This window comes from Myodes glareolus, chromosome 21, assembly GCF_982192425.1.
Source record: "Myodes glareolus chromosome 21, mMyoGla1.1, whole genome shotgun sequence".
NCBI lineage: Eukaryota > Metazoa > Chordata > Mammalia > Rodentia > Cricetidae > Myodes > Myodes glareolus.
This window is the reverse complement of record NC_142046.1, coordinates 52432507-52449296: the sequence shown is the minus strand read 5'-3', so window position 1 is coordinate 52449296 and position 16790 is coordinate 52432507. Positions and strand designations below refer to the sequence as shown.

General features: G+C 43.5%; 1 protein-coding gene across 5 annotated transcripts in view; it reads right to left on the bottom strand.

Annotated features, from left to right (window-relative positions):
• Window positions 1-2705: 2705 nt before the first annotated feature.
• The window catches only part of Metap1d (methionyl aminopeptidase type 1D, mitochondrial), a 68400-nt gene continuing 54315 nt past the window's right edge, over window positions 2706-16790 (bottom strand). For all 5 annotated transcript variants that reach the window (XM_048425948.3, XM_048425947.3, XM_085680962.2 and 2 more), the window contains 6 exons: window positions 16510-16552; window positions 12885-13048; window positions 5390-5487; window positions 4124-4171; window positions 3134-3212; window positions 2706-3028 (listed from right to left, as the gene is read on the bottom strand). In XM_048425948.3, the coding sequence (XP_048281905.2) occupies window positions 2950-3028; window positions 3134-3212; window positions 4124-4171; window positions 5390-5487; window positions 12885-13048; window positions 16510-16552 (511 nt within the window). In that variant the 3' untranslated portion in view covers window positions 2706-2949. The remainder of the gene's footprint in view (window positions 3029-3133; window positions 3213-4123; window positions 4172-5389; window positions 5488-12884; window positions 13049-16509; window positions 16553-16790) is intronic.

The following is a 16790-nucleotide window of genomic DNA, read 5'->3' as shown; positions in this document are numbered from 1 at the left end:
TCTTCAGCAGCGGTCCTGTCTTCGGGAATTCCTCTTTGGTTTAAGGGTATGAAGCTGAGGGCAGAAATATTTCTTGCAGCATGGTGGTTAAAGCAAGAGAAAAACACGAGAGAGAGAGACAGAGAGACAGAGAGACAGAGAGAGAGAGAGAGAGAGAGAGAGAGAGAGAGAGAGAGAGAATGTTAACCGTCCAAATTCTGTAAACCAATAAAGGGTTCATCAACGCCTAAAAGATTTTTTTTCCTTAATTACCGAACCCACGGTGAGGCTTTATAGCAACAACCAACTAATGACTCCACCACAGCTCCCGAGCCACTCGGCTCGCCCTGATTTTCCTGTCGTATTCGTGATTTTAATTGCTCCTTCTTAGCGCCTGTTTTGGGGTGTGAACTGCGGTCCTGGGCGCCTAATGCAGCCGCTTGGATGCCGTCTGAACCCGAGGTCTCTTCGCCTTGCGGGCCTTGCCCACGTAAGTGATCGCTGCGGTGTGTGCCGGGGTTGAGGTTGGGACTGGGGAAAACTGGACTACTGTCTCTTGGAATTTAGTGCAGGGATCCGACGGGCTGCCTAGGGCCAGTTTATCCCAGAGACTCGCTGGGTTGGGGAACCGGCGAGGACCGCAGGACTACTCCAAGATGCTCTGTATTTCTACTTAGCGGAGCAGGAGACCAGGGTGGCTTCTGGGGACCGACTAGGTTTCAGAGACTGGTATCATTTAGAGCTGAATTGTGAGGACGCACACTCCAGAATTACTTCCTAATCCGAGGAAGCAAGCAAGTCTAGGGAGAAGCTGAGCCAGGCCTCCGGAAGAGTGCACCCGCCTCACCTAGCTTCACCAAGGGAGATCCTATCTCTACTTTGTGAGCCCAGAATGCATTCCTCCAACTATCCCAACTCTAAGGCAACACCTGTTCTAAAAGGCCTTTTCCTGCTCAAGCATGAAAGGAAGTTAGAACCTCACATAGGGTCTGAAGGTTCCAGACAGGAAGCAGAACTCAATGGAATCACCTAGGGACCCAGTAGCCACTTTACTCCTGGCTGGAATCCCTGTGGTTTAGGGTTAGGTGCCGGGTCAGTTCAGCTGGCTAACTAATGTGGAAGTGGACAAGATGCCGCTCTTTTTTTTTTTAAACCCACCTCCTAATCTTAACTTCAAAGCCTGTTTACGCAAAATTCCTTTAACTCAAGTTTGTCTCCTACAGAGCTGCAGAGTTTAGCCGGGTAGGCTAGATTACCAAATCAGTTTATATACCGTCCCCATAAATACCTTCACCTGCAATAATTGCCCCAGTAGTTGGTAAAATCCTGTGGTCCTAATAAAACTATCCTTAGGGGGACCCGGGAGTAAACTGATCTGCAGATAAAGACACTAGATGCTAATCTGATTGCTCTAGGGAAGGAGTGAAGTCATTCTCTGGCAAATAGCTCCTAAGGCCAGCTGGGCCCTGGTCTTCTCTAGGGAACGTGAATTGTCCATGGCCACAGCTCCAGTCTCTGCCTGGCTAATTCCAGAACACCTCAAAAGTTTGTCAGTTGATCTTACAAATCCTCATTCCTTCATACTCTCACACAGATTAGATTTAGAATCCCCCCCCCCCCAAAACAACTGTAATCTCAAACAACTGATCTGGAGGGTTGGGGATCATGGAGAGACTCCCAAATTTGGAGAGGAGCTGGGATTTACCACTTTTCCAAGGGCTGGTCCTCAGTATCCCATCTCCTTGTCCATGGCTCTGGGTGTCTGAAAGACAAGCTAACTCCCTATGGATGCCTCTGATGCCATCTATCCTGGCAAACATAAGACTTGTCCGTGGCTCTCTGCCACCCATAGGAACACACACTAGAGTTTGCAGGGTCGCTGATGGTCTGGGCCTCTCTAACATGCCCGGAGGGGACTGGCTTCCTGTAAAGCTCAGCCTGACCCACCCTGGAGCGAGGTGTGAACAGATCCCAGGACAAAAAGGGAAAGCAGAGTGCTCTGGGCAGGAATGGACTTCCGCTCCGGAAGCAGCAGGTAGGTGCTGCAGGCACATAGATTCATAGTTAACGCTGATAGCTCCAGATCAGGCCAGCTAGGACCTTGTCTGAAATGTGTCTGGTGTCTCCACTCTCAGGGAGGCCTCAGGGATACCAGATTTGTATAGCCCAGGGAGCAGGGGAGTGCCTGTCCCAGGCCGGCAGCTGGGGGTGTGGGGGGAGGACAGTTTAAGGACTAGTTGGGCTCAAAACTCAAGAAGGGTATGGGGTTGCAGCTCAACTTTTTAGCAAAACAAATGATCTAGTGTGGGGGTGGTCTCAGGCTGGGAGGGGATCAAGCATGGCTGGTTGCTGATGAAGAGGCATCTGCAAGGCCTTGTCTGGACTCCTAACATCTTCAGAAAGGCTACACTATGGTCCACAGCCTAGAAAACATTTGCAGGCAATGCTTCCTGGCTTCTCTAGGCCAAACCTTGGTGAAGAGGAAACTGGGCAGGGGTGGAAGCAGGTGCTGCCTCCGGAAGTGCCCCCAGGCCTAGCCAATTTAAGAGCCACAAGGGGAAAAGCAGACTAAGACATTTTTTCAGATAACAGGTTGGTTTTTTTTGTTGTTGCTGTTTGTTTGTTTGTTTTTTTCTGTGTGCGTGTTAAAAGTTTGGCGATTCCAAAACTAACCACCTGCCCCTCCCCTTTGTAACTGTCCCTTGTAGAGAGTGAACACGATGGGGTTAAGAGGTTTTTTTGTTTTTTAAAACTTGGATAGAATGGGCGAAATCAGAATTAGAATCAGGGACAGGGCAAGCCACCTGCCCGGGAAGGTGGTTCTCCAGAGGCCTTTGCAGGCAGCAGACCTAGCCTCAAAGTCCTGTCCACACTGTACTTTTCTCTGAGACACTGCAGACTCCTATGTGGCCTGTGGCTGGCTCCTCAAGAAGACAGGCACCGGGCCTCAGTGGCCTTGCTGGTAGAGTCTTAGGCTTCCTGGGGTAGTTTGGTCAGGATCTCCACGCCTCTTGCTGTGATGAGGACTGTGTGCTCGAACTGCGCGGACCTGAAACACAGGGGGCGGCAGTCAGGATACAGTGTGCACTAGCAGCTCTGGGTGCCGCTGAGCAACCTCCCTAGCCCAGCAGTTCAAACGTAATGGGGCAAACACCTTTGGTTGTCTAGTGAGACCACGGTCCACTCATCCTCCATGACTTTAAATTCTGGGGACCCCTCAGTGATGATTGGCTCTGTAAAAGAGAAAACATTTAGCATAGTAGATATTGTTTCCGGTCTGTGATGAGAGAGAGAGAGAAAGAGAGAGAGAGAGAGAGAGAGAGAGAGAGAGAGAGAGAGGGAGGGAGGATAAGGATGCTCTCCCTCCCCGAGTGTTTCACCCATAGCCCTTGTTGTCATCTTGCTAGGGCTGATAATTGAGCTGCTTACATAGAATACTACAAACTAAACAGTAGGAAGAGGAAACGCAACAGCATTTTTTTTAAAAAAAAAAATGTATGAAGTTGCCTGGTTCATAGTTTTTTTAGAGAAAGAAGGGCATTTTAATCAAGCCTTAATTAGGACCCTGTGGATAATAACCACCCAAACACCAGTCCCTCTTATAAATACCAGTCAGATTTTTTAAAAATATTTGAATTTTAAAAACACGCTCAAAATGTTCATTAATCAGCAAATAACAATTTTCTTATTTCACCCTAATTGCTTCTCCATTAAGTCCTACAGTCAGAGCTAGGAGGCCTTGGTGGCCCTAGGTGATTGGAATTTGGTGGTGACACCAATCACGCCATCAGCCAGGAATGGGCCGCCACAGAGCACATGCCACTTGCTGACAGAGAGCAAGGGACTTAATTGTCTCTAGTTACTGGGTGTTAATGAAAAAACAAAACAAAACAAAAAAACAAACAGCACATTATGCCGGTAACAGAATTAGAGGTTGGATGGCTGCAGTCTCCTAAATGTGTCGGTAAGTATCTGATTTAGGAAGACGGGGCTAGAGGATATTATTTAATCACATTTACTATGCATCCAAATTATTTCATTATGCTGATTAGCTTCATTAGTCCTTAGCAGGACTTCAAGTCTAGGCAAAGGCCAGTTTTCTGTCAAGGGGCCCCAGCTCTCCGAAGAGGAGACCAGCATTTACCTATGGTGAAAGCCATGCCCTCCTCCATGGGCAGGTCATTGTCATTTGCTGCAAAACAAACACAGGGAGGTATGAGATAAGGAACCAAGGAGAGAAAGAGACATGGAGGGGGTTTGCTTTTGGAAAGGGTAGAGGGTTCTAGATCCCTGGTTGAGCCCACGGGGTTAAACACAGGGCTTGCAGGAGGTGGGGGAGTCTCACTCTGTGTTCTCAGACTCCGCCCACTCTTCAGCAGTTTGGCAAGGCCTGGTGCGGGCAGCTAGGGTGTTCAGATACCAGTACAATTCCTTCTCTACTTCACTCACGTCTGTTGTTCCCCACACCACCTGATGCTATGTCCCCTGGTCTCCCCAAGGTCAAAATAAGTCTTGGGGGAAAGACGCCAAAGGCCAACACCTGGCACGTAGGATGGAGCAGGAGGAGAGGGCTCCATCCTCAAACATCTGCGTGCATTGGCATGGGTGGGTAATGGGAAGACAGGTTTTTTCCACGTTGATGGGGATCTCTTCTGAGCTGCCTCAAGTGGGGCTCTTTGGCTCAGAGGGGCACTATTCTGCTGGATCTCCATGAATCCTAGGGTGGTTTCCAGTTATTTCTCCCAGGGACTTGTCCTATCTCAAGTACACAAGGCCATGCTCAGGACTAACTTTCTCTTAGCCCTTGTTCAAATGTGCACCCCCTCGGGGACTCTCCTCCAGACAGCTGATTAACCCAAGTCGTCCCCCCCACCCTCCCTTGACTGCTGCCTTCTCTCTGTAGGGTGCACACCCAGATGGGGAAAAACTGGATTCTGAGGAAGGAAACACCGGGGTGGGCATAATCCAGAAAACACGAAGGAGTACATGCTGCTAAATGCATCAGCTGTCAACGCTGTGTAGGATGTAACGAAGTTTAACCACAACAGTCAGCGGTTAGGGAAGTGGGGGGGGGGGGAGAAGAAAAACAGAAAACAGTCACGTGAGCATGCTGCTGGGATGCAGTGCAGTGGGGTTTTGTTTGCAGTAACTTTTTCTAGACAAACATCCCTCAGGCCTGCCAGTCATGCATCCTTCAGGAGAGGGCCAAAGCCAAAATGAACTTCATTTGGGAAATGTGCTGACCTGTGACCCTCCAGCACACTAACTTCCTGGTTAAAATGAAGTAGATAACCTCACACTCCCAAGACGGTGGCGGGGGTAGGGGGTAGTGACAATGTGGATTCAAAGCAAAAAGAACTTGGAATAAAACTGATGCCACTCAATAAATAGCTTCCAAAATAACTCTTACCATGATGCCAAATTTCTGGATGTCCATGAAAGTATGATCCTATCCCATGTCCCACAAAATGTGGACAGACTTGCAGCCCATGCTGATGAGTTATGCGGCTTTAAAATAACCCAAAGACATCTGATTCAGTCAAATGTTTTAATGCATATTAAGATGAAAAATAAAATCACTTAAAATAGTCTCTGAGAAAGAAAAAAAATCAGTTCTGTAGATGGCGGGGGGAGAGGGGAAGCAGGGAAGAGGAACAGGAGGAGAGGAGGGAGGGGGAACTGCAGTCGGGGATGTAAAATACATGAGAAAATTTAATTGATAAAAAATCAGTTCTATTTCTAGTCTGATGATAGCATGAATGTCTCCTTTATTCTGGAATAATTTTAGTGTCAACAGCTCCTTTTGGACATAGAAAGAAGGTATACATATGAGAAAGAAGGCATACATATGAGAAAGAAGGTATACATATGAGAAAGAAGGCATACATATGAGAAAGAAGGTATACATATGAGAAAGAAGGCATACATATGAGAAAGAAGGTATACATATGAGAAAGAAGGCATACATATGAGAAAGAAGGTATACATATGAGAAAGAAGGCATACATATGAGAGCCGTTTGAGTTATCCACATCAGTACTTTTAATAAAGGTTATTTTTAGGCAAGAAGTAAACATGCATGCAGACAAATGTAGCCTGATCACACACATAAGGAAGGTACACACCCATACCCACATAAGGAAGGTGTACACACACACACATAAGGAAGGTACACACACACACATAAGGAAGTTATACACACACACATAAGGAAGGTGTACACACACACATAAGGAAGGTATACACACACACATAAGGAAGGTATACACACACACATAAGGAAGGTGTATACACACACACACATAAGGAAGGTACACACACACCCACATAAGGAAGGTGTACACACACACACACACATAAGGAAGGTGTACACACACCCACATAAGGAAGGTATACACACACACACATAAGGAAGATATACATACACACACACAAGGAAGGTATACACACACATAAGGAAGGTATATACACACACACATAAGGAAGGTACACACACATAGGGAAAGTACACACACACACACATAAGGAAGGTATACACACACACATACACACACGTCTGTAACAAGGTCACAAAAAACTTACCTGGCTTTGATGGCTTTATGAAAAGTTACACTAATTCAAGCATTAAACAAAGAAAAGTATAATCTCCAAGTATAACTTTTTACTCTTATGATTTCCTGTACTCTCATCTAATTAAAGTGCTAACCACTTTGTAAACAGGCACAAAAGATTGTCTGTTTTGCTCATTTTCTTTCAAAATTGGTGACCATTTTCGGGTTCCACATAAGATACACATCATTTGCAAAGTTCATAAATTTTTTTTTAAAATCACAATGATATTTAGGAGGAGTTAATATTGGCCCTAATAGCAAACGCAGACATTCTGGGCTCTATCTATCCCTTATCAATGGAACCTAGCTTCATACAGAATCCAAACTTGAAATCTTTACCTGCAAGGATGGAGAGGTCTGATATTCAGGTCAGGTGGGTGTGGTTATTTTGGGGAGTGCCAGACTGATAAAAAAAATGTACACCACCAACGATACATATTTTCATGTGGGCAAAGGGGTACAATGCCTCCAACCTTACCTGCGATGGGCAGGTATTTAAGGAACCACGACTACAGTCCCTAACAAAGCCAAACATTTTAGCTCCCAAACTCATTTCTTGTCTTTCTTGGGGGGGGGGCAGGGGATGCGAGGGGTTGTTTTTTTGAGACAGGGTTTCTCTGTATAACAAAGTCCTGGCTGTCTTGGAACTCTATCTGTAGACCAGGCTGGCCTCAAACTCACAGAGATCTGTCCGTCTCTGCTTCCGGAGTGTGGGGATTAAGGGTATTTGCTACCACTCCCAGCTTCAAACTCATTTCTCGCAGGTTCTAGTTAAGTTTCACACACACCCTTTTGGCTAATGTCTTTATAAACCATCACATCAACGCACACTTTTGGAAAGTGTTTTTTCCTTTCTTTTTTGAACAAGGTCTCGGTTTCTGCGCTGGGATGACTTTGAACTCACCATCCTCCTGCCTATGTATCCAAGTGCTGGGACTAGAGGCATGAGCCAACACACCCAGTTTAAACCAGCAGGGCAGAAATAGGCGAACAAGTGCCAAGGGGCGGGCTAAGCCAAAGGCCTCTTCTCCAAAGCTGCACTTTAGAGTCCAGGCTGTCCTGAAGTTCCTTGTGCTTGGCCAGGAGGCATAACATCTTTCCCAGGGGATTTCTTCCTGCTTCCACACAACTTCTGATTAAAACTGAGGATGGGGCAGAAACAGAGCCTGGGAGAGAGGTGACTAGATGATCCACTATAGCCTAGGTTGTTTGTTTGTTTACCTAAAAACAAGTTTTCCCAACACCTGTATGTTAGGTCAGTTCAGTCCCAACCATCCTCAATAATTCGAAAAGCATTCAATATTCTAGTATTTTCTTGAAAAAAAATTTCTTTCCTTCAGTGATCCAAGTGACGGGCAGGTTCGCAGCTCCATCTTACATGTGTGTTACAATGGTAATCTTCATTTTAATTTCCAATGAGGGGAGAAGAAAGGCCACTCTGAAAGCCCCTCGGGGTCCCCCTCATACCTCTCATTCCTCTTCATAAAAGAGGCTGCTGTACAACTAAGAAGTAACTAAAGATATTTGAGTGCCTTCTCCTGCCACAGTGTGCTCTCTGGGTCCGGATGGAACTTTTGGCTATAGTATTCTAGAATCTGCGTCATGTATGCAGGGATTAGAGGATGGGGGAGGGGGAAAGAACTGGACAAATCTCCCTCTGGCTCCCAGGAGCTAAAGATGCACTTCTGTTCAGAGTATTTCCCTTTTGAATGTGCAGTTTTCAACGCACACTTAGGCACGATAAAATTCCATTAATGTTCTCCATTGCAGCTGGAAAACACGCACTTCCAACTATTTTGGAATACACAGGGAGCAGAGACTTTTCTCCTGGCTGTGGAACTCAAATCTGATTTTGTAAAGACAATCCAAATGACTTAGCAAATCAGATTCCACTCCTTCACTGGGAAAGCAGATGCCGGTCACCCCGAGGCGGCATTGGAAGGTGGGGTGTGCATCTACCTCTTTACAGCAATGTTGGGGGGTGGGATCTGGAGGGGCAGGCGGACGCTGAGGAGTGAGGGTATTGCTCTCCGACACCAGTTCACCGCAGAACCACAGCTGTCTCCCAGCACAAGGGTTTTCTTGCCCTGAACATTTCCCAGATGAAACCTTTTTTCTTGTTTAAATCTACTGAAAACAACTCTCCTGGTATTAGGTCTTCTGCTCTGACTTTCTCTAGCTAAAAATCCTTTAAGCCAGGACAACGCCTGTCTCAAGACCCTCACAGTTATAACTGGATTTCAGAGGGGATACTGGAGAGACTGCATGAAGGCAGCTTCCAAACTCACTGTCCGACCACACTGCATCACGACTGTCCATGGCTCAGCTACAGTTCACAGGTGGAAGGGAACTTGCATTTAAGGGGCTTCTCGGGGACCTCTTTCTTCAGTTTAATTCCTTCCCATGAAGCAGTTAGACTTTGCTTACGTCTTGTCTAAATAAATAGAATTTCTTAAGCACATTTCAAAGTAATTTATGTGACTAAAACGGCATTCCCCAAGAGGGCAGAGGAGTACCGTGTTTAAGTACATAAGGAAGCACGCACGCACATGGGAATGCTGGATCACCCCTTTCACCCTGAGCTCCAAAGGGCCACGTCCCTGAATAGAGGAGGACCTCGAAAGGCCACTGATTTGAGAGATTATGGAATTTTACTTTAATCTTTCTAGGTTTTCAGTCCCGACAGTAGTCTCTGAATGGAGGAATGCACAGAGCCGGGGATTCCCTCTAATGACAAGAATGTTTAAGTACAATTAGTCATATTTTTGAAAGCCAACAACTGTTTTCCAATAGAGTGGGACACTTTATTTTTTGTTTCAAGCTGGATCCCAAATTACTGTATTTTTCTTACAATAGAGCTGAACTTTTATTTGAGGTTCTCTATTTCTGAAAAGCAGACATGATGGATTGAAATAAAAGATAATTTATTGCAATGCTTACTTTCCTGTGCAGAGAGACGCGGTGTAATTGTAATTTACTGTAGCTGTCAAAGAAAATCCATCACAGATGACATTAAAATGACTTATTTTGCCTGAGCCACTTATTGTTTAAATGTGCATAATCTAATAGAAAGAGATTATTTTTTTTAAAAAAAGTCTGCTTCGTATTGTTCTAAATTAATATTAAAACATATACTTATGAATTAAACATTCGAAAACCATTTATTGAGAGTTTCATCATGACATCTACCATCGTAAGTTTAAATTATTTTTGAGTGAACTGTCATAGATTAGTGATGCAAGTGGCTGCATCTTCGTGCTCTCCTCACACGTATGGATCATCCAGAGATTACTGCAGAGCAAGCGCGGCCAGAGAGCGGGTGTAATAGCACCATGGCCTAGAGGTCACTGGGCGTCGCTCATGAAGCCACAGGGCACAGAGAAAACCGTCTTTGTGGAATCATTCTAACTGTCATTTCTTCAGAGACACCCTCCTATTCTTTTGGTTTCTGAGCAGGATTTCAAGGTCTCTGGTAGTGACCTCAAGGTTTGGGGGAGCATACAAGAATTTCAAGCTGCCTGGGTGTCCAGAGTGTATCAGAAGAGGGAGGACAGGGCAGATGGTGACAGGCTGTCTTCAAGAAAGGAGACCAAGTCTAAAAATGTTTGTAAGCCTTTGGTCCGTAAAGATTTCAAGTACTTTTTGGCTCAAAGGTGGATCTCGTTTGTTTATTTACTCCCTAAATATTTTTCCTGAATAAAATAGGCAAAACAATAGATGCTCAGAAATACTGCTTTAATGCACCAGGACAAAACATTTGTCAGACTTGGGGCCGGTTTCCTCGCCAATGGCAGACAGAAACTCTTTAAATAATGAAATGCATTAGGGTAAGAGTAAAAAAGTTCATTGTCTGTCATTTTTCACGTCGTTTTCTGTGTGCGGCTGTTGGGGCTGATCCGGTTTTCAAAGGAGCCTGTTCATGCAAATTCCCACTCTGCCCAAACTGACCTACGCATCCAGACAGCTACACTGCAATGTCACTTCGGATCCCACTCTTCTGCTGGTTTTTTTTTTTTTTTATGTAGCTGGAATTAATGTAGTGAATATGTAATGAAATGCATTATCCTGCATGGAGATTTATCAGATTTTCCGACTGAACGCTGGGCTTTGCAAGTACTAGCTGGAGTTCACCTGCATGTTGGTGTGGCGTGTGGCTCTTTTTTGTAAAGAGTTAAGTCGTATACAAAAAGAGGGAACAAAGGTCAGCGCCCAGCCACCACTTGAATGTGAGATTTTTCTTTTTATTCCCCTTGATGTATACTAGGCTCTGTGTTATTAGTCTTAATGATGGAAAATTGTAGTGTTGATACAAATCTTTTTTTCAAAGTAGTAGGCGGGAGCTCCATTTGTTAGTAAGTTTTTTTGCGACTAAAAGCCACGGACAGTACATTTATGTAGCAGTAAAAGGCCTGGATGCTCTTTCCATAGCAGAGCTAATTATTCCTACTGTGACCTTACTGATCTAGCCTGTTCCTAGTACATCTCATCTGCACGCCTGTTCCTCTGTGTAGATGGTGTCAGAGAATATGAAAAACCCTATAATGAAACCATTTTCATGATGGAGGAAGGCTACTGGAGTTGCACTTGCTACAAAGAGGCTCAATTATATGAGTAATTGTGATAATTTTCTACATTCATAGCCTTCAATGGGGAAAAAAGAATGAGAGCCACAAAGGAAAATTACTTTAACAAGAAAGTACAGAGAGTAAAAATGGAAGAAGAGACAAAAAAGGGGAAAAAATAACCAGAAAAAAAAGTTTAAAAAATAGATCTGGAGGGAGGAATAGCGAGACAAGGAGAACAACAGAGTGCTCAAAAGCCCGCGTGCAGCTGTGTTGCACAATTAAATTGAATTTTTTTTCTGCAGTTGATGAATGTGACTACCGCAAATGTGCCTCTGTAGTTAGCTATCATTTGTTGTTCCCTGACAGGAAAAGGATAATTACCTCTCAGAGAGAATCAAAGGCTGACATGCCCTTTAGACACAGCCATGAATGCAGAGCTCCACAGAATGCCTGAATAAGAATCCAGTGTTCTCTGCCCCCTTCTACTGAAGAATAAATTTTGTTAAAATGCAAGAGCGCCACCAGTAAATTTGTTGAACCCTAGGTGTTCAAAAATATGAGGTGCATCTATCGACTCATCCCATTTGCAAAAATAAAACTGCATTTTGAATTCATTTCTATTATATTCATGGACAGTAAGATAGTGAGATATGCATTAAATTTCTTTTCCCAGTAGGGGTCTGATTCAACATTTCCTATGAAAGAACGGAGAGACACTATCCTTTTTTCCCAGGCTAGTTAGCCTATAATTTAAAACTGTCAAAAACACAATTTTGTTCAAAGTCTTCAATAAAAGCTTCTCAGATATAACCCAAAGAGATTTTACTAAAGTTTGATTCAGACACTGTTACAATATTTTTAAAGCCATAAATACATTTAACTGATATTTTACTGCCTTTTTTCTTAAAGTATTTGAAGGCGTGCTCAGAGGAAAAGGCAGCATCTTTTCAAGGTGACTGAGCTTTCTGTCCTCCGGGCAAACGGGAGCGCTCAGAGGCCCAGGCTCACATTAATGAGAACAGCACTCTAAAGGGGACTGGCCGATCATCTTTAACAAAATGTGTTACTTTTCAATGAAAACACATATTCTGCATGTCTACTCCAAAACATTTAGGGGAAGAAAAAAAAGCTCTGAAAGTGGGAAACAGATCACAAAGAAAAGCCTCGAGTTCAGAAAATACGCTTACACTCAAAAAAGCAGGCCTAGGAAAAACTCTGGGGAAAGTAAACAATGTTTTATAGGGAAAACGGCCCAGAGAAAAAGGGACACAGAACGGCCTTTCAGGCTGCTGCGAGCTCACACTTCTGATCCTGGCAGCACTGGAATGCTTCCCCTCATTTCCTTATAAAATGGAGTTTTCTCCTTTCTCACCCTCTAAGGGCTGGGGCGATCAGCTCCTTTCTTAGGTCCCTTCTTCCCCACTTGATAAAGGAACATCACAGACCAGCATGTCAAGCTAAAACAAAAGCAGCCATGTAAATACTGCTCACTGCTCCACTAAGTTTCCTTGCTGATCCTGCTCAAATTCACTTTTTTAAACCATTTTTTTTTTTTTTTTTTTTTTTTTTTAGCCCAGGGAACAATATTGCAGCCTGGCAGTTCACATACTGATATCAGACCGAAATGATGGCTGTGAATCATAAAACATGTCATCAACTTTCTACGAAGCCACCAATAACCTTTGTGCCGTTCGCCAACCCTCCTTTTACCTGTCAGTGCAAGGCTTACCTGATTGTGTTTCCAATTACAGAGAAGGGGGCCCCAGCTCTGCAAGCTGCAATTGCTTCATCTCTACACCTCCTGGCCACCTCTACTAACTTTTTACCACATTCATCCACATTGCCCACCAGAAAGGTCTCAGAGGTGTCTCCATGGTAGCCATTGTAATAGACCTAAACACAGGCACAGATTTTAAGGTACGTCCTTGTCTGGAATCCTGTTCGCCTACAGTATATACACTGTTTATGTATTTAGTAAATTCATTATCTTCTCAGAGTTAATTTCAAGCTCACGTATTAAAGAAAAAAAGGATATACTAAAACCATTGTGAGATTTAAAAACTAAAACCATGTGATGATCCTGCAAAACCTAAAAACGAACAAATGGGCAGCTCAGTTACTTCAGCTTGGTGATTAATAGTACTATCGGGGCATTGTGATCCCTCATTTTAGTTCTGAGAAACTATGAATTTAGTTCTGAGAAGCTATGCTTGGAAAATTTAGTTACCAGATACATTGCCCTGCAATTACCACAGTAGGTTTAGAAAATTAAGTATTTAGCATAGTAAAACATGTCCTCAGTGTCATGAGGATTTACATGCTCTTTATTTACAAGCTCTATACTCAGAAACGATACATAACGACAGGAAGAAATAAGACAGACACGTCAGCCACTGTAACGGCCGGCAGTAGAATCTCACGCTAAGAATTGAAGTGGCTCAGTACAGTAATGAAATATGGTGGGAAAATTCGACGTCTAGAAATGAAATTTGAACCAAACATTCCAGACAGCACAATGAGAACACTCCATGTGGATTTTTAAAGAATTAGAACGTATCAAAGCCAGCTTAGAAGTAAAATCACAGAGAGCTAATTCTATCAGTCTTCAATGACTCAGGAGCTCCATGTGATCTTGAACAATATCAGGTTCATCATGAAAAATCAATAGTTAGCAAACACTAGAATACATGCAGAAGGCAGGAGACTAGTTGACCATTGATCCTTGGATGTAGCATGGCATTTACTATTTCGCATGAATTTATCCTAATTATCTTCCTAGTTCTCCTTTCCCTAAGGTAGAGTGCACAGACTCTTCGAGAGAGGCTGTTTGTTTATGACTTCCGTTTGAATTAACGCCACGCCCATACACTGACGCACACTGAAGAAGCTCTTTTAGATGGCGAGGAGATGAGAAGCCGTCACAGAGATCTCTGGCTTTCAAGGCAGGAAACCGAGGCACAAATGACTTGTTAAGGTTACTGGCAGAGTATCCCCCAACCAATCTGACAGACTGATGGCTTCTAATAGCAGACCCTTCTAAGGCTATAACAGTAGTGTTTTCTAATTTATTCCCACTTATATTCCTTTACAGAAGAATATAAGCATTTTTCATATGTAAGAATATAGAATTTGCTAATATAATTGTAATTATTCAAGAAAATTTGTAACTGTGTTTTTAAGTAAAATGTACCGTTTAAATTCATTTAACTTGCTGTTTTATAATACTTTAACATGAAGATATATTAAAATTATTTATTTTGTGTATACATATGTCTATGTGCGTACGTGTGCACACATGCCGTGGCACGTGTGTGGAGACCAGAAGACAATGCAGGAGTCGTTTCTCTCCTTCCACCACGTGGGTCCCCGGGATTGAACTCGGGTTGTCAATTCTGGCAACAGTGCTTTTACTTGCTGATCCATTTTATCAGCCCTATTACTTTTTAATAACTCTTAAAATAACTATTTCAAGGACTCACTACACATGGAACACAATGCTTGTGTGTGTTCCTGGGGACTGAACCCAAGGCTTTGCACAGGCATGGCAGGAAGAAGATGCTCTCGAAAGACGGGCAGTCAACTGTAGCTACAGTTTGTCCCCACAAACTATCCTAAGGCTCCATCTAACAAGTATTAACTGAGCAACTACTATGAACACCACATTGTCATAAAAAATTAACTTTCAAGAGAAAAAGCAACTCATTTTCTTGTGGTACATAGTAGACATAAGACAAAATGGGTATTCCAGACAAAAGCATGGGAGCTGGAAATGCAGTTCTTCAGTTAATAAAATATTTCATAAGAAATACAATTTTTTGATACTGACAAATATGTCTCTTAGGCCCCTTTACATTTCTAGACACTAGAAAGTGTTTCAAGTGAGCTTAAGAATTGTTGGAATAGTTTAAGCTTCAGAAATGAAATTCTATCTTTATTAAAAGCCTTTAGAAAACCCAGAAATAATGCGCTCTCTCTGGGCATGTTGGAAACACCATGGGAGATGTCCCACCTCACTCGAGCAGCAATATTTTATTAGTGGGTGATTAGGTGAGGTAATAAACGTGAAACCCTAAAATCAGGTCCAATCCAAGATAAAATGGCTCACAAGAGAGACTTGACGTCGGGTGCACTTCACCAAGCCACCTCCCACCCAATTCTGAGTGGGAGAGACCCTACCAGGAGGTGTGGAATGACGCTCAAGCATCCTGAGACACAATGGCACGGGAAGTAATATGAGCCAGAATTGTCTGGCTGTCCCTGTGCAGAGAGGGAAGAAACAAGGCTGGATTAACTTAAACAGCTGAAAATCTAACACAATCTACGGATGCCTGTTTCCATCGCATTCCCACTGCCACTCGGCTTTCCGTCTGGAAATGAAATAACTATTATTACAAGTATTTACTCTCTAATAGAGAATGTGTTTTGTGAATAGCACCCGTCCCCAAGAGTCGCTGCTAGATGCTCACATTTTATTTATCTAAAAGTTATTAATTAGTTAGAGACGTGCAGATTTTATTTGTCCTTTTTACAATTCAAAAGGCACCACTACAAACAATCTGAAATGAAATGAGCACAAATAATCCCCAAGTCTGAGGATGGCGAGAGGCTAAGGAAATCGGAAATGGTTCCCCTTGGACAATTTTCAGCCCCTAAGTTAAATCACTTCGGCTTGTTATTTAAAAAAAAAAGGCCATCAACCAGTTGGTGAAAACTTAAATTCAGACAGAAAAACCATTCTGCTTGTGTCCTCTGAGCTCAGGCCTCTCTATGCCAGAGATGGAACACAACGTTACCTTCAGGGATTTTAATAAATCTAGGGAACAGGGCTAGCAAAAGAGTTGCTGTCCAAATAGACTGACACGCAGGCCAATGTAGCCCCTAATGACAGAGTAAGATAATGACAGGCCCCACTCAAAATCAGCAGGAAGAGGAAGATCAATCTTGGCAGAGTGAAGGAAAAATGCTGGCTTTCTTCGCGTTAGCTCATCTCATACATATCTAGCCTCAGCAGCTGCCTAGTGCGGTGGTGTTCTGCATTAACTACACAGTGGATCAATAACAATTACACCTTCTCAAAAACATGACACATAGCAGGATTGGGCTGACATTTCACTTAGCCAACATTGATCTCAGTGCATCTGATTCCAGCCCGAAATTCAAGGCAGGCCTGGCTTTGCTTGGAATAAACACGGAGTTAAAGACAAAAAGGGAAACCAGCTGCTGTGTCCGGGGCTGGAAGTAAACAGCGCTCCCCGAGCAGGCACAGTTCACATTTTCACGTCGCTCTCCTTCCTGTTGCTACTAGTAATTCTGAAGTTGATCACAGATGATTTTTTTTAATATGATTTACTCACCGTGACATCAATGTTGATAATATCCCCATCCTGAAGAGGTCGGCTGAAACAGAAACAGAGCACAAATGGTGATCGACAGATCTCAATAAAGAGAAATGTGAAAATGAGCGCCCACCGACCACTACTGCAAACCCAGTGTGCTGCGGTGACAAACCGCATGGAGCAGGGGCGGCTGGAGTAGCCAGATCTGACCTTTGTCTGTCGTTAATCACGCCACACTTTATGAGAAATACAGGAAGCAAGCATTGCTGCCTTAAGATTTCATGATTCTTTAAAGAGAT